Genomic DNA, 17,992 nt, shown 5'->3' on the forward strand with positions numbered 1-17,992 from the left:
ACTATTCAGCTTCAAAGGGTGGACAGTATTTTCTCAAATCAAGTGTCTTACTTTTCCTATACTCCGGCTTGGAAGAGAGGGGTTTCCATTGTGAGTACAACACTGTAGAGTTCTCCAAATAGAAGCGCCGTCCTTTAACACCTTCCATGTACTAACTCTGGTGTGTTTTTTTCCCCCTATGTGCAGTGCTTTGGCGGTGTTTCAGCACCGTGGTCATTTTTCTTTTCCTCTTGGACGAGCAAACAAGCTTGTTGGTACTGATTCCAGCAGGGATTGGGGCGGTGATTGAGGTGAGTTGTCACACATCCCTGCGTATGGCTTGCCTCGTGGACATGTAGGCTACCTTGTTCTCAAAGCAGCTTACAACGAGTGATTCCGCACACGTTGGATAATGCACTTCCAATCCTCTTTATAGATCATTTGGAACAGATTTTTTTGTGTGCGGAACAAAAAACCCACCTCAAACGATTGATAATGTGCCTTGAAAGTGCATTATCCAACGTGTGCGGAATCAGCCAAAGAATACTTGGATTTAAGGCGACAATCGCCCAGTTGTTTGTAATGGGTCAAAATGGGCTTGGATGCAATTTTTCTTTTCTTTTGCACCCGTGTGTAAGCTGAACATCTTAGTCTGGTGTCTCAGCTTTGACGGTTCTGCCTAGAGTGACTCTTCCGGAAATTCAGGCTCCGGACCAAGCCTGTGCTCCTGGCGGTGTTGCTCTCAGCTTCACTGACACACTCAAACCCCCTCACCGCGTTAAGGTGTGTACCATCTAGAGGTCAAGATATTTTACTAATTGCAACTTCCAGGCAGTGATTTCATCCCAAAGTCATGGCTCTAAGCTTGCAATAACTATTTTTCAACAGCTTAGGTGACCTAGGGGAAAATAATGATTAAAAGTAGCTTATCCCAGAGAAAATGGAGCAAGAACATAGCTTATTAAGCTGTTAATATTATATTAAGCTATTAAGATTATAAGCTTATTAACGTAGCTTATAAAGTAGCTTATTCCATAGTACATCATTCCTGATGAACATAAATAGTCCAATGTATTGTCGAAGGCTTTCACGGCCGGAGAACGATGGACCCACAACAACCATAAATAGTCCAGTCATGGTTGTGAGTCTCATAATAAGGTTAAAGGTAAAAAGGACTTTACTATTCACCCGGATATGAATGCAGTGATTTTCCTTTTCCAGCTTTGGAAAGTGAAGAAAGCATTGAAAATGACCATTGAATGGAGAGGCCTGAGGCCCGCAGTTAAGGTAGGGTAATGTTCTAAAGACGTGTGTGTGTGTTGCCTTTCCCCTCAAATTAGCCATCATCACAGTAGGCAGGAAGGGTGGGCCAAACTGTACTTTGCATGGGGCTGCAAATGGATTTGGAGCGAAAGGAGTGAGGAAGGGAAGGCAGAAGGAAAGTTCTGTGCTGCTGATGGAAATGCCTTCCGTTTATGGAAAGTGTTGCCTGGACTCAACCCAGTGGCGGTGGAAGATGGAGCCTTTAACACTTTCCCCCACCAAAGCACTTGTATTCTTTCCACTGGGAAACCAGCAGCCGCTTTGGTGGGTGGGGGACGGGGGTGCGGCACTCAGGGGAACGCGCCCCCCCTTCCTCCCAGATTCCCTGCTTCCATCTCGTCCAGAATGCTTCATTCATTGGTGCTTCTAAATGACAGCGGATCTACTCGAGGATTTCCTGTGTCATGTTTAGTTTGGCCCCCTGTGAAGGGGCCAGTTGAGAATGAGGTCAGCATGAAACCTGCAAGCAGGGGGATGATTACTTGTATCAAAGTTCTGGCGAGGGCAGAGATGACAGGTAACGGCTAAAGCAGGTTTGTTGCTTTGATTTTAGTTTGATGGCAGCCGGGAAAAAATGCCTTAATGAGTGGTGGCTAGGTGACTTCAGAGATTCTGAATGAATCGGGTCATTTTTGGATCTGTTCCAGTCTGGTTTCAGGCCTGGTCATGGGACTGAAACAGCCTTTGGCCGCCCTGGTAGATGACCTACGCCAGGAGTCGAGCAGGGAGGTGCGGCCCTGTCAATTCTCCTGGAATTGGCTTTTGATGCCATCGATCATGGTATCAATGTATTGTCGAAGGCTTTCACGGCCGGAGAACGATGGTTGTTGTGGGTTTTCCGGGCTGTATTGCCGTGGTCTTGGCATTGTAGTTCCTGATGTTTTGCCGGCAGCTGTGGCTGGCATCTTCAGAGGTGTAGCACCAAAAGACAGAGATCTCTCAGTGTCACAGTGTCACAGATCTCTCAGTGTCCACACTGTGACACTGAGAGATCTCTGTCTTTTGGTGCTACACCTCTGAAGATGCCAGCCACAGCTGCCGGCGAAACGTCAGGAACTACAATGCCAAGACCACGGCCATACAGCCCGGAAAACCCACAACAACGATCATGGTATCCTTCTGGTGTGGCTTTTGAGGTTGGGACTGAGAGGCACTGTTTTGCAGTGGTTCGGGTCCTACCTTGAAGGTAGGTAGGTTTCAGAGCACAGTGCTGGGGGACTGCTGTTCTGTCCCTTGGCCTCTTACCTGTGCGATTCCACAAAGTTCTCTCTTGTCCCCCATGCTTTTCGATGTCTAAAGCCGTTGAGAGAGGCAGTCTGGAGATTTGGGCTGAGTTGCAACCAATATGTAGATGACACTTGGCTCTATCTCATGCTTCCAGTAGACCCCAGGAAGGCTGTGGAAACTGTGAACAGGTGCCTGGAGGCATTTGGGGGGTGATTGAAGGATAACAAGTTGAAACTCAATCCCAACAAAACAGAGGTTCTACAGGTGGAGAAAAGGTTTGACCCGGAAATAGCAATATCTCCTGTTCTGGATGGGGTTTCGCTTCCCCTAAAGGAACAGGTCCAACATTTGGGGGTGCTCCTGTACCTGGGCCTCCTGTTGGATAACAGGTGGCAGCAGTGGCCAGGAGAAACTTTCAACAGCTCTGGACTTTCCTGGGTAGGAAAGATATTGCCACTGTGGTGCATACTCTGGCAACATCCAGATTAGATTACTGCGATGCGCTGTATTTGGGGCTGCGCTTGAAGGCAGAAGCTGCAGTTCGTGAAGAACGCTGTGGTCAGAGTGCTGACTGGAATGGGCAGAGGGACCTTATCACACAGTCTTGTCCCATTAGCACTGGCTCCCAGTTTGCTTCTGGGCCCAATTCAAAGTGCTGGCACGGACCCTTGAAACCTTTGGTAGCTTGAAGCCAGCATGCTTTAAGGACCGTCTTCTCCCATACGAAGCTACCCGTCAGCTCCAGGCATGTTTGCTGGAGGCGCCAGAAGCAAGACCTCCGTCTAAAGCTAGATGGGTGGCAGCCCGAGAAAGAGTCTTCTTGGTTATGACACCAAAACCTTCGCCTGCCTCTCTGACATTGTCTTCTTCTAGCGGGTGAAGACTTTTCTGTTTTGTTTGGCGTACTCGCAGTTACCTCTCATTGGTCCTCACTGGTTGTGCGTGTGTTTAGGACAATTTTTTTTACTGCATTTGTATATATAAATGTGATTTTAGTGTTAATCTGCTGTTCACTGCCTTGGTAACCCAATTTTGAGTAAAAAGGCAGCTTATACATATTTTAAATAATTAAACAAATAAATAATTAAAATTCTGGCTTTGATCCTTCATATTGTTTCTGCAGGCACAATGTCTTATGCCCATAGAGCTTGAATTTCTCTCCTCCGTTCTCGGTCAGGAACCAAAAAAGTTGAGTTCTATGGACAGGTGTCGTGCCTGTGGAAACTCTGCCATGATCCAGCCCTCTACTCTGGATGTAGTAGGATTCTTTAAAAGAATCTCAAACTGGAAACCTTCTCTTTTTTCCCCAACTCTTCTAAGTATGTTGTTCTTGGCAGCTTGTTCATTTCTGTATTTACTGTCGTTTGCAAGAACTCTTCCTCCGTCTAATCAGAACAGTAGGACACCCAGTCTCCTGTCATTGTGTGTTTGCAGCTTGGCTACAAAGTGCATGTTGGTGTTTTAGGCTTCCTTGTTTTACATATAAATGCTGTACTTTTTAGAATTTCAGCTTTATTTTAAATCTGTTCTCTGGTAATGTATTTGAACGGTAAGCAGATAAGTTTCCAGGCTAGAACCATTTCAAAGGAAGCTTGTATTTCACTTATTATATATAACAAATAATGCTAGTTTCTGATGTATGAAATCATCTTTAGCTCCCTCAAGTCTTCAGCCAGTTGTGATGCACCGAAAAGATGTTTTTCCTTATATTCTTTGCTTGCCAAATATGCCAATGCACAGCAAGCTGCATTGTTATACTTAATGGAGTTTTTTGGGGCGGCTAGATACCCCTCGGAAGTATCTGTTACCTTATGTTCTATAGATGGCAACACAACCACAAAGACTTCTAAGCCTTTGCAGTTTCATTGCCCCAGATCAGCCGCTAGTTCTCCTTGAAGTCCGCTTGGAGAAATCAGTCTAAAGTTCTGTGGGTATTCATGCCAGCTTCCCCATTTCTCTCGTGCCTCTGAATTGGCAACAGGACAGACATCTGCCTGGAGGTGGGGTGTCAAATTTGGGAAAAACCATCCAGTTGCTGATCCCAACTTTAATTAAGCAGTAATTTGAACCTGTTAGTGGCTTTCTTTCTGAAAGGTGAGAATGTCTAACAGTCAAAATGCTCTGTTCTGTCTTCATATTGACTGCTTCTCCTCCTGTATTTTGAATAGTTTGGAGACTTTACCGAATCTGAAAAGAAAATGGAGGAGTATGACAACCAGGTAAGTTACTTCTGAAACATAATGTGGATGTGAACTGAGCTGGACAGATTGACTGATTCTTAGTATTCTCAGCAAAGAACCTGTACGGTGTAATAACAGGTATCACTGGGTAAGGGCACACAGGAAAGAGAGCCAAGTGTTGTTGGCAGACTGCTGGGATAATATTCCGGGAAAATCAGATGGCATTGAGATGGGAGCTAAAGAAAAAGAGCAAACCTCTTTTCTGGAGTAAGCAGAAGATCATCATTTCTCATCACACTGCAGATGCAAAATCAGTAGAATAAGACATCTGATAAGCAAGGTAATAAGACCAGAATCTGAAACGAATGGGTGGATTAACCTTTAATCCACCATTACCCACCAAATGCGATACTGTCGTCAAATGGCCCCGCCTCCACAGTCATAAGTGAAAAATTAGAACATAAAAGGGGCTTACAGTCAAGGCGACTTTATATTTTACAAATCTAGTCAGCCTACTATTTAATGTAAGGTTTGATTTCTGTTTCCAGGGTGCTACTTGTTAAAGGTCATGGGGAGAAATCTGAGTTTTTTATCCTCGGGGCAGGATGAATAGCATGAAATAACTCGATTCCCCTGGCTGTGTGAAGCCATTGTAAGTGTGGAGATGGGGCTCCCTAAAATCTCCAATGCCCACCAAAGTTCTGAATTTGTAGACTGCCAAGATTTGTAGACTGCCCCTACCCTATGAAAAATCTGTGGCCTGACTTACCTCGCAGGGTTGTTATGCAGCATAGATCGGAGCGGGGTGGGGGGATTTGTGTTCCTTTTTTCTTAATGATGGAGGAGGAGGATACAGGTACATCATCAAGCAGGATAAATTGTCTACAAATAACATTCCTTTCCTTTTTGTAGGCCATGAAGTACTTGTCATATTTGCTATACCCATTGTGTATTGGAGGTGCAGTTTATTCTTTGCTGAATATCAAATATAAAAGGTAAAGTGCTGTGAGTTATTTCCAGTATAGGAAACATACAGCTAAAAATTTCTGCTTCATAAGCACGAGTCGTTGATTTGCAGTTTTGCAAGCTATTAAAAGTCATTTGTTCAGAGAAGAATTTTTATTATTATTCTGGTGGCTTAATGTCTGTTTTTTATTGTCTTTGATTAATTTTGAAAAGAGCCTATGCTTGACCACTTCTGTGATAATTGCTGAATTTCTGCCCATAACATGAGCTGTTTGTGCCTTCATTTTATTGTTTTATGTTCTAGAAATCCTTATTACCCAGAGCGTTTTTTGTAAAACTTGTGACTTCCTATCAGCATTTTATATTTTGTTTAGACCTTTTCTTATACAAATATAACCTTTTCTGTTAAGAGAAAAAGTTGTCATATTCACTTTAGCCACATTAAATTCAGAGCAGAGGAATGTTACATGTTCTGTGTTTTAAACTGAGAATGAAAATAGCTTTTTTTCCCTCTCCTTTTTGATAGCTGGTACTCATGGTTGATTAACAGCTTTGTTAATGGTAAGTATCTGGTATTTTCCACATGCACACTTACACCAGATTTCTGGATAGTCAGTCCATGAAGATCAGATCAGTTTTGGGGCCTTTGCAATTCTGTACTTGAGGGATTTGAACCAAAGTGGTTTCAGTTTATTTTTTCTGCACTAGAAAAATGCCCAGTTTCTGCTGCTGGCATTCTGGGGAAAGAGGACACATCGGTTTTATCAGTTGATCTTTTAAGGCACCAGGGTTGCACCAGGGTTTGTGACATAACTCTCCTAGAAACTTGTCTGGTTAGAGCCAAACTGCGTAGTCAGCCAAGCCACAGGACACAAGCTTTTGCTAGACTAAATAATTCGGAATCTGGATGGTAGATTTTACATGCTTGAATAGTTCTCCCAGTTTCTCTATATTTAGAAAACAAGGATGTTCAGGAGAAATAGTTAAATGAAAAGGTTTAGCCTTTTGTGTTGTAGAAATTTTTAATGTTTGTTTGAATGATTATTCATATAAGATTATTTGAAGTAAGATGGTTCTGTTGGTAAGAACCTTGGCTCGTAAATGTCTAGAACATTTTTTTAGAAGCCTTATTGCAAAGTATGGTTTTAACTACTTTCTTGCGGCTTCAGGCATAATTATATGCTGGATATGGCTCTCATTCCTAGTTAGCAATTTATTATTCTAATAGTGCTCACAGCAGCAAGGGGAACTGTTCTTAATGCAGTGCAGGAAATCCAAACAGGCCTGGTTCTCTTCGAAGACGAACATTTTATATTCTAAACCAAAATTACTATAACAGCTTCTTGAAATTAGGGCTGCACATTTCAGTTGGTTGGGGAGCACCTTATTATGACAGTAAAATCCCTCACACGAGCCTTTCACACTCCTGCCACCCAGGCAGGTAAAGGCTGGGAGTCCACCATATGCCACCTGTCTAGCCTCAACTGTAGAAGGTAGAGAGCCTTGATTTGATTTATTAAATTTATTATTCGCTCTTCCTGCAAACAGGCTCAGAATGGATAACATCAATAGTAAATTTACAATAAAATTTGCATTAAAACCATGATTAGATACGCAGTTCAATAATAAACAGCTCTAAAACAGCTCTAGATGGTGGCCCATATTTCCAACCCCCTGACCCAAATCCTCTCAGGTTCCCCTTTCTCCTCTTCCAGGCAGTCCACCAGTAGGGTTGCCACTCCAGCCTGACAAATTCCTGGAGATTTGGGAGTTGGAGTCGACAGGACAGGCTTTGAGAAGGGGAGGGGCTTTGGTGGGGTATAATGCCATAGAGTCCACCCTCCAAAGAAGCTGTTTTCTCTAGGAAAACTGATCTCTATGGCTTTGAGATCAGTTGTAGTTCTGGGACATCTCCAGCCACCACCTGGAGGCTGGCAACCCTGACCACCAGACAGGCAGCCCATTCCCTTTATTTACTTCCCCTCGTCCAGCTACAGCCCAGGGCTATTGGGGAAAAGGAGCGTAGAGGTTCCTTTCCCTGTATATATGCTGCCACCATTTAAAAGGGGCCCATTTAACAGGACCAGAGTGTTTCAGGCCTGTGGGGGGGGTATAAGGTTACCAACCTGCAACTGGGCCCTGGAGTTCTCGTGGAATTTCAAGTACCCTCCAGCATACAGAGATCAGTTTCTCTGGAGAAAATGGCAATTTGGAGGGCAGACTGTATGGCATCACAACCCTGCTGAGCCCCCTCCCCAAACTCTGCTGTCTCCCCGAACTTCCAGGAATTTCCCAAGCCTGAGTTGGCAACCCTAGTGGGATATTTTTCCTCAGCCAATGATTTCAAGCCATCCAGGGTTAAACAAAACAAGAATAAACTTTATTTACAAGAGGGAACATGGGAGCAAATGGATTTTAAACTATTAAACTGGATATATTGTCGAAGGCTTTCACGGCCGGAGAACGATGGTTGTTGTGGAACTACAATGCCAAGACTACGGCAGTACAGCCTGGAAAATCCACAACAACCATTATTAAACTGGAGTTTAACAGATAATGTTTCGTTGTATTAGAACAGATTAACAGCCAGCGATCTCTCTCTCTCTCTCTGCCACCTTCCCTCAGCAGAGTCAAACCCCTTCTCCCTCAGCAGCTCCCAAGAGCCTCCTTTTCCCTCCAACAGGCACTCGCTCCCATTGGCCCAGCATTCCACCTGCTCCCATCGGCTGTCTTTCAGGAGAGGCAGAGCTGAAGCCACTCCTGTCTGTCACACACCTTTTAATTATGCAGCAGATTTTTTAAAAATACCTATTATTTTTAATGTAATTGCTTACAAATTCTTAGGAGGACTTTTGAATTGAATGGGGCTTAATTCCAAGGAAGTGTGCATAGCATTGCTGCTTAAGAGTCCCAAGGACTTTACTTATATAAATGGACCATTTCTTTGTTTGTTTTTATAATAGCTCTGCACATTGGGCTAGTAGCAGGGCTTTTTTTCAGGGGGAATGCGGGGGAACGGAGTTCTGGAACCTCTTGAAAATGGTGACATGGCTGGTGGCCCCGCCCTCTGTCTGGAGATCAGGGGGCAGGGCCACCAGCCATGTCACCATTTTCTCTGAGGGCAACCACTGAGTTCCACCACCTCTTTTCCCAGAAAAAAAGCCCTGGCTAGTAGTGTATTATCCCACTATTACAGATTGGCAGAGGTTCGGGGCTGTCCAGTGACACACTGGCTGACTTAAATCTATCGAGCTTATTGCTGAGGGAACTGGGGACCTTCTGGCTTAAAGCTCAGCTTCTTCATCGCCACATTAGCAACAGTTCTGAGTGTAGAAATGGATCCTGCCCTGCAAATCCGTTTTTGTGTGGGGTCACCTCTCCCGACTCTCGTTCTTAAAAGACTTTGAACTAGCCTGCATAATCGCCAAGAGCTGTTAGCCCTTTGATTTGTTTGTATGAAACTCTATGGCAACTCAAGCTGGTTACTCCAAATCTGTGAATGAAATTCAGTTACGAGTGTTGGTACATTTTTATTTTTCACCAGGTTAAATAAAACAGTAGTAATAAAGAAGAAAAATCTCCTTTTTCTAAGGTAGTGAAGTTTTGGAGAGCTTAATAGCCAGGCTTATTGATAGCTACTTGCCTTTGACATCTAAACACTCTAAGTGAGCAAGTAGCGAAGATTTTGTAAATTGGGTAGAAATAGATTTTTCTTTCAGGTTGTCAATGTGTTATAAATGATTTGCTGTGGTACGTGTGGGCAGACAGGAGAATAAAAATACTCGTGCACTAGTAATTTGTGAACATGGTAGTTTAATGCGATTAGTGTGGTGCAGCCAGAGGCAAATAGTGTCTTTTGTGTCTACGCAGGCTCAGGTACAGATGTGTGAATTCATTTTCTGTAAGAATAAAAATTAAAATACGTTAACACTTTCTCTCCCCACAGGAGTATATGCTTTTGGATTTCTATTTATGTTGCCGCAACTGTTTGTAAATTATAAGGTAAACTTGCTTGCTCAGCCAAATAGTTTAACATTTCTTTTTTACTGAACCACTTTCACGCCTTTCAGCATAAATGAACTTATGTTTTTGTTTCTTCCAGATGAAATCTGTTGCACATTTGCCATGGAAGGTATTCACATATAAAGTAAGTTAACACTTCAGTATTTGTAGTACCAAGCCATCAGTAATTGCCATATGTTTGTAATATCAAGCAATGGAAAAGGGTTTTTTTACTATGTGAAACACTTATGGGAAGTAACTACAGTTACAAGAAGTAGAGAAGTTACTGGTGCATAACTTGGATAGTAGCAATAGAGAAACCTCAATAATTACAGTATGGAGCAGAACTCTTAATCTGGTTGGAACAAGTAACCAAGACAGACTTTGTACTCCCATGAATAACTGCAACTTATCTAATATTCATAAATACTAGGAGATATTTGAAGAGCTGCGTTTGGGCCTAGGTATTTGGGAAAGGCTTGGTTGTTGGCACTGGAATCTCACGATAGGTCGCAAATTGTGCAGGTGTCTTCAGACTGTATCAATCCCTTGGGGATTGATTTGTAGGTCACCTGTCCTGGTTCTAGATCCTGGCCCTGCCCAAAGGACAGCTTAGCTATCCACAGCCACAACTGAAGGTCAATACATTTGTTGTCTGCTCAGTTAAGCTGTCTCCTTATCAGGTCAGACTGTTGCCCCAGTGTTTTCTACTCAGGGGCTCAGGCAGAGAAAGAGCTTTGCATTCTGGACTTGAATTTTTCTCCCCCCACCCCAACTAAATGTAAAGCCTAGTGGAGTGTGGGAGCAGAGTAAAATCATTGGCTAACCCATCTGATTTCATCCTTCCTTTAAATTTTTTTGTTTAATCTTTTAGCATCTAGTGGACACGCTGTGAAAATACAAAAATTAACAGCATTCCAAGAATGTGGTACATTCTGAGTAACACACAGCGGATTTCTTACTAAAGATGAAGATGATTGATTATCCTCAGTATTTGTATCCCCTATTACTTGGCTTGCAATCATATCCAAGCACAATATGCAGTAAGAAGAATAAAAACATACGGCCTCAGTCCAGTATTAAGCATAGTGGCAGAACACTGAAATCCAAGCAGCAGCAGCATAAATTGTAGATTATTTTGAAGCCAGCAAACCAGTTTTTTTAAATCCTCAATGTGGCGGCACAGAATAGTTCAATCTTGCCAAGAGTGACAGCATGAAGGTACAAAACGCAAAACCTCCCAGACATCCCTGTGCATTTCCTTTTTCCTCCAGGCATTCAACACTTTCATCGATGATATTTTTGCCTTTATCATCACGATGCCAACATCTCATCGGCTGGCGTGTTTTAGGGATGATGTGGTGCTGTTGGTGTACCTTTACCAAAGATGGTATGGTTTTCTCCTATACTTCCCGTATTTGTGTTGCACGGTTAATTGTTTTGGCCAAAAATGAAAATCGTAGCAGTTTCTCACTACTTCGAATCCTGGCTTGCACTAACCACAGTTACCTGTCAGCACCAGCATGGGGGAAGGGGTAGTGTCACCCAAGTGTCTCGTCGTCCCAAAAGATGAGGTTCACTGAGTGGGATCTGATGGTGTCGTATTGAACAGCAGTACTACTGGTAGACCAGGCCTACTTCACTAGGTATTGTACCATACGGTTTCTGTGAATGTGTGACTTGGAAATTAACCGTGTGCTAAGTGTGAAATTCAGTTAATGCCCGTTTGTCGCTTCCTGTCTGCAGTGTACATGTCCAGTAATTACCACAAGCAGGCAGCCATAGAAGTCTTAAAAGAAGCCATCAGGTGTTTGGCGGGGGGGGGGGGGGGCTGATAGCCCCAAGATTCTGACCTTCTGCCTATGAAACTCATTTCTATTTGTTGCTCTGAGGCCTTGAGAAGGAGCTTCAAAATCTGAGTCTCGTGGGTTAGCATGTGAAACCTGTCCTCCCAGGGGGTGGCTATCATGTGTCACCTTCGACTAGCAAAAACCTAAGTTCCCTCTCTTGAGGTTCCCCCCCCCCCCCCGTTCTTAAAATGGTTAGCATTTGTACAGGAGCATAAAGTTACAGAGTACAAAGTAAAGTTATGCATCTGTAATAGGGCATGTTGTCAGAGGTCCAAGGAAAAGTGATTTAGTAATAATCAAATGGTTGTGCCCAGTCAAAACTGATAGACCGTGCTGTCCATCGTTGCAGCTTGTTTTCCAAGCAATAATGAAGGGTTCAGAAGCATCCCTGGACTGTGAGCCTGATCCTCTAGGGAAGTATACAACCCAGTATTGAACAGGTTGGATACCTACTCCCAGCTCAGCTTTCCCCCCTGAATAAACTGTACCTCCATCTTGTCTAGATAGTGTTTCCATTTGTTTGCCCATATGCAGCGCCATCTTGTCTCTATGCACCAGGGTTTCTGCTGCCTCCCTGGATCTAGTTGGAAGGAGAAGTGTATCATTGGCATCCTGGGACTCCTAGTCTCCAGGTGCCTTTCCCATCTGCTTTCCATAAAGAGCCAATGGGGCATGGTTAAAGTCTTGGCTAGAACCTGGGAGAGCAAGGTTCGAATCCCAGCTCTGCTGTGAGAAACTCACTGAATGTCCTAGAGCCTATTACAGCCTCTCATTCTAGCCTACCTCACAAAGTGGTTGTTTTGGGAAGGAGTAGGGGGGAGGAAGAACAATGACATAAGCCACTTTGAATCCCTACAAGAGTGGGAACAGGGATGTGAATTTTTAAAAATAGATGCTGAACTGCATTTTGGTGGTGTCAACATTAACTTAGTCCCATCCTGTCAGTTTCATCCCTTCTATCCATCGATGTGAATTTTGCTAGTCGTAGTAACGAGGATGCCCGTAATGGTGAAATTTGCAGAACTGCTCTGTTGATGTGCAGGTGGGTAATGTAAACAAATCATACAGAAGAGAAGTGGCATCGGGTGACGTCTGACCACATGGTGCCATTGTACCTAAAAAGGTAACTGACCTTTCTTTTTCCTCTGCCAGGCTTTATCCTGTGGATAAGAGCAGAGTGAATGAATATGGAGAATCTTATGAAGAGAAGCCGAAAAGAAAGCCCCACAAAGAATAACGTGAGAAAAACTCTTGGACTGGGAAATGGCTGCACATGTTTGACTTTTAAGAAGAGACTGCTTAAGTACAAGAGTATTCTTCAAAGCTTGTAACAGAACTTCATGGACAATATCTCATCTGCATTGCCAAAATAAGTCTTGATTGTCTATGGATCTAGCCATCTTTTTATTGTTGTTTGTATGTGTGTTCAAGAAGCCTGCCGATATTTCTGCCAGGTTTCAGTCAACTGTTTTAAATTTCTGTGGGAAGTTCCGACATACATATTGGTGGCGTCCTCCTTATCGGGTTGGATCCCATGGATCTGTTCCGTTAATGGTGGTGCTGTCCTCCGGCGTAAAGCACTCCCCCCTGTCTTGCTCTGGAGAAAGGTGCCACTGTTAGTGGGCAGTTTGTGGCGCTCCAAACAGGCCACCCATGTGCACGTTGACTCACTGCAGGGAAGGGGGGCGGGTGTGAGCATGGTGGCCCCGCCGTGTCGCTGAGTTGTCTGCACAGTGGAAGCGCATGGAGAAAGCACCTGCTCACACGCTCCCCCCCCCCCCCTGTGATCCCAACATTTGGAAAACAGCATCTCTGATCACGGGGAGGGGGCATATGCAGAGCGTTTCATTCACACATTCATGCCACACAGATGCCTCGCAGTCGCACACTCCTACCCATGCCTATTCCCTGTACAGCGAGTCAGCATGCAGACGGGTCATCTGCACAAGGCTATTGTCTTGAACCTTCCAGCAACTGTCGGTGTGATGTGTTTATTTTAGGGCCACATTTCTGGCCGTGAGAGATGCAAGTATATTGTGAAAAATGATGAAAAGGCAACAAAGCAGACCCTTAAACCTTTCTATAGGGGGAAAAAAACCCTTTTGTACTCTTCATCGGACCAATTCCTGGGGCGTGATCCATCTAAAGTTAAACCATGTGGAGCCCTGTTTATTTCCCTGGGAGAGAGAGACGTGCACGCTTACACCTTCCTCTCTCTTTGAAATCAGGGGGGGCTAAAAAAGTTTACCTTTGGCTAGATTGTGCCCCTTGTGTGTATCACCTCCTCCACTAAGATCATCATCATTCCTGGTCTTAAGTGAAAATATCTGTGCTTTACATAGTGGTACTAGTTAGAACAAGCGAACCAGGCAATCGTTGCTGAAATGCAGTCAGCCTATCGTGATAAGCACCTTAAACCATTCTAGGCTGCCACAGGACACAAACAGCTCGTAACTTTTTTTTTAATCTTGTTTTTAAAACAGCTGAGGCTTATTAGTATAAATCCAACTGAGCACGTGCAGCAAATAGTATTCAGTCGTTAACTTTTTTTGTACTCATGAAAAATGGTTTCCTTCATCCCTAGAGCTGGAACTTCTGATTCCTCCAAACTGGACCATGTTTCTGTGTCAGTGCCGTCAAGTTGTAGTCAGCCTTTTAAAAAGTATATTAACACATACTTGCATGACACACTAATCGTGCCAATTATACTTCGGCAGGGAAAAATGTAGACTTTTCTTTTTTTATTCACATCAAACGGAATGATGGAGGAAGTTGGATGCAACAGATGGGAATCTGAGGGTGTCACAGTAAAAACTATAGCGGGACGTGTGTTCAGAATCTGCACGTAAGGGAAATTTTAACTCCCAGTTGCCATAGTTTTTGTTTTTTTGTGGGGACTACAAGGGTAGAACTTTACATTCCTATCCTTTTATAAACTTGATTGCTGTAACACAGTGCTGTTTGTGAAAATATAATTTATTTTAAGCATGTTCAAAGTGCCAGTGAAACGAACTTGTAAAGAAGATCTTCGCTGCTACACTGGTATGGAACACACGGGCTGCAGCCTTGCGAGCTTTGTTTTGGGGCAAGTGACCCTTGTATCCCATGCTCTTTTTACTCCTGCATTTAAAAAAAGAATAGGATCCAGTTCCCCTGAGAGCAGAGCAATGAAAACATGGAACTCTTATGCATGCAGGTGGAGGAGCTCCGTGTGTCTGTTGCACTGCTCTGCCCCCCTGTCTGTGAGGGGTCACTAGAAAGGGACACGGGGCTGCCATTACATGCCCAGTAATGCATGTACTTGAAAGAGACTTGAGCATGTTGAATTCTCCCCCCCCCACCCCGCTTTTTTGCTAAAAGGAATTGCATTCAAGATCAGTAAATACGCCTACATAGTTCTTTGTCATGGTATCGGGGTGGAGGGGATCCACTGGTATTTCAGTCTTACGGTTTTTCATTTGGTTGTCTTGGGCAGTTGGCAGTGGATTACAGGTAATATCCAGCAATTTTTCCAATTACAACATCCCCCCCCCCCCAAAAAAACCCTTTACTGCTCTCACTAGCTGGGCTTTTAGTTGGTTTGTTTCTCTGAAGCAGGACTTTAATCATTAATGTGGAAAAACTGCTTGGCACCTTCCATCTGAAGTCAAATATTTTAAAGTTTCATTGACTGTCTCCACCCCAGTGGAAAAGTTTGCACATGATGGAAGTCTTTCCCATTTGGAATCAACTGGACTTAAAAATGCCTCAGTGTGGCTGAATTGTGCTTATTTGCAGCTTCCAATTTCTGCTCTGTCTCATGATGATAGCTTCTGAAATAATTTTCAAAACTTGAATGTTAAATGTGGGGAACATCGCTTTGTCTTTCAGCATTCCTTCTTGCTTGCTATGGTTGCTTTTGGCAAGTCTCTATGGTTTGGATCCTGTGGATCTCTTCCAGTAGCAGAGGCACTTTCCTTTAGCAGATGGAGCTTCAAGCTGGAGCAGTGTATCTCCACTAGCAAAGAATATCTGCAGGTTCCAACCCTGTATCTCCAAGTACTATCAAGTGTGTTAATAATATTTTGTTAACTTTTCTGTAATCTTGTGACTGTGGTCATTTAACCAACAGAAATGAGTTGTACTGCATTGTTGAAAATAAAGTTAAAATACGGGCATGATCCAGCCAACATTAAAGTACTTTTCAGCCCCATTGATGTCAACGGGAGAGTCTTAAGTCCTTAAATCCTCTCATGAAAATCAGTAGACTTTAAAGAGAAGCGCTTATTCTGAGCTGAGTTGTGCCTTAAGATTTTAGAGTTCCAGACAAAAAGGATCAGTTTTTGAAAACTTCAAAGTTGACTCAAATCAGACCACCTCTTTATCAAACTCTAATGCAAGTTTCCTATTTTTTCTAAACTAGAAACAACTCATGTCTCGGCAGAGATATTGTTCGGGTTTTTTTTGTTTGGTGTCCTAAACAGTAGACTCAGTGCTTACTTGAGTAAATTGTGATGCAAATATAGTTTGCTTAAAATGGGCATTTTTGTTTTAATTTTAAACTTGAATAAAGAGCGTAACCAGTACCATCTAGGCGACCTCTTAAAGCGGAGATATCTGGGTTTGCCTCTCATCCAGTCAGTGATCTCTTGTTTCCTTCATTCCATGTACAAATAAATGTTTATGGGTATACCTTTTTTGTGTATCACTTCCTGAAGGCCTGCTTATATTGCTGAAAAGCACTCTACAAATCTCATAGAAAAATGTGTCCCCTTCATCTCTCCAGAAAAATGCATGCACAGCTGTATTCGAAAGACAGAAGGAGAATGTGTGTCTTCATAAATGCTGAAAGGACAAATAGAACTCTGAATCTTAGACAAATGTAGCCCTTCCCTTCACAGATTCTCTAATTGCAACCTAGTAGGTCTTTGAGGGAGAAAAGACTCTTGTGCCCATCTTCCTTCGAGAGGTCATGGCAGCAGTATACGGAGCCTCCTTCCAGCTTGCAAAACCCAGCAAGGTTAAGGCCCTCACCAGCTCCTCCACGTTCAAGTTCAGCTTTAAGTGAGCAGCAACAGAAGGCTGGCAAAAAACAGTTGAGTGTCTCCAGAGCTTCATTCTTAGCGGTACTTTGAATAAACTTCTTTCCATGTTACGGGGTGGGGGTAGCTAATGGCAAGGTTATCACAGGGTCCGTCACGTCTTTTGTGCAGTCACCCCATGTGGAAGTCCACTTGAACAACAGAGGTAAGTGCAACTCTATTTTCATCGTTGTGTCTTTTGTGCAGGCCAGCCTGCGCATGCACAGCTCCCATATGTGCCTGTGCAGAAGATCACTTGATGAACAACAGTTACAGGTAAGTGCAACCATGTTGTCTCTCTCCCCCACTTCTTGAGTCAGAATTTGAGAGGGTAAATGGGTATCACTGTAAAACGGCTGCCATGGGAGGCAGAGCCAATCACAAAATGGCCGCCACAGGACGAGATCATGAAGTGTTAGGACAGCAAGATTCAAGTCCTGTATGATACAAATTTTGACTCAAAGCTTCTATCCTGAAAATCGTATTGATCTTCAAGATGTTTCTGGATTTAAATTTTGCTGTTCTACTGCAGACGAACATGGCTATCCACTTGAAAGATTCAGGGGCTCCAAGGCAAGCATTCTCCTTTGAAAGGGAAGTGTTCATTTCTCAATCTCTTCTCCCTGCATCTATAATAGGGTAACGTTGCCAACCTCTAGGTGGGCCTGGAGATCTTCCACAGTTGCTTGTGATCTCCCGATTAGAGATTGGTTCCCCTGGATAAAAAGGGGCTTGGAAGGGGGGGCTGTAGGGCATCATGGCCCTGCAGAAGTTCCTTTTCTCAAACCATGCCCTCCCTAGGCTCCAACCCCAAATCAAAAAACAAGGCCTGACTATTAGGCTGCATTCAGAGTCAGAGCTTTATATAGGCCGTCATATTTCCCAAACAATGAACATCAAATGACCAACACGACACCATATTACCATATTTTGGCCCTGGGGCCTCCCTCGGTGGTTAATAATACACACTTCCAAAAAAACAACCCCACACATCCAGAAACTAACAAATTCAGACCAATTGTTACATATTGTGTGGTATGTAGATTCATAAAACAGGCCATGGATTCTTTCACACGGAAATTGCACTCATACAAACCTCTTCATGTTATAGTCTGGGGTGAAATGTCCAGTATTTCTGGAAGGGTCATCAACTTGTGATAGGGTTACCAGATCCCCTGGCATTTACCTCATGCCGGCAGCATGCTCTGTCTTTGGCTCCAAACGAAATGCAGGAGCGCATTCACAGCTGGCGCCACAATATCACTTCCGGGAGTGACGCTGCGCATGTTCCTGGGGCGCCTGCCAGCAGTGGGCGACCTCTGGGGGCTTGCCACATCCTGCTGGCAGATCTCTGGGTAAGGGGGCAAACCCCCAGGAGTTGGCCCGCCACTCGCGGGCACCTAGG

At 43.7% G+C, this 17,992-nt stretch overlaps 1 protein-coding gene across 1 annotated transcript in view; it reads left to right on the forward strand.

Moving 5' to 3' along the window:
* CLPTM1L (CLPTM1 like) overlaps positions 1 to 16,143 on the forward strand; it is a 35,395-nt gene extending 19,252 nt beyond the window's left edge. Inside the window, exons 9-17 of the mRNA XM_054984876.1 lie at positions 187 to 290; positions 1,201 to 1,266; positions 4,698 to 4,748; positions 5,622 to 5,704; positions 6,202 to 6,236; positions 9,622 to 9,677; positions 9,778 to 9,822; positions 10,952 to 11,067; positions 12,680 to 16,143. Coding sequence (XP_054840851.1) covers positions 187 to 290; positions 1,201 to 1,266; positions 4,698 to 4,748; positions 5,622 to 5,704; positions 6,202 to 6,236; positions 9,622 to 9,677; positions 9,778 to 9,822; positions 10,952 to 11,067; positions 12,680 to 12,764 — 641 coding nt within the window. The 3' untranslated portion in view covers positions 12,765 to 16,143. The remainder of the gene's footprint in view (positions 1 to 186; positions 291 to 1,200; positions 1,267 to 4,697; positions 4,749 to 5,621; positions 5,705 to 6,201; positions 6,237 to 9,621; positions 9,678 to 9,777; positions 9,823 to 10,951; positions 11,068 to 12,679) is intronic.
* The last annotated feature ends 1,849 nt before the right edge of the window (positions 16,144 to 17,992 follow it).

Source organism: Eublepharis macularius, chromosome 7, assembly GCF_028583425.1.
Source record: "Eublepharis macularius isolate TG4126 chromosome 7, MPM_Emac_v1.0, whole genome shotgun sequence".
NCBI lineage: Eukaryota > Metazoa > Chordata > Lepidosauria > Squamata > Eublepharidae > Eublepharis > Eublepharis macularius.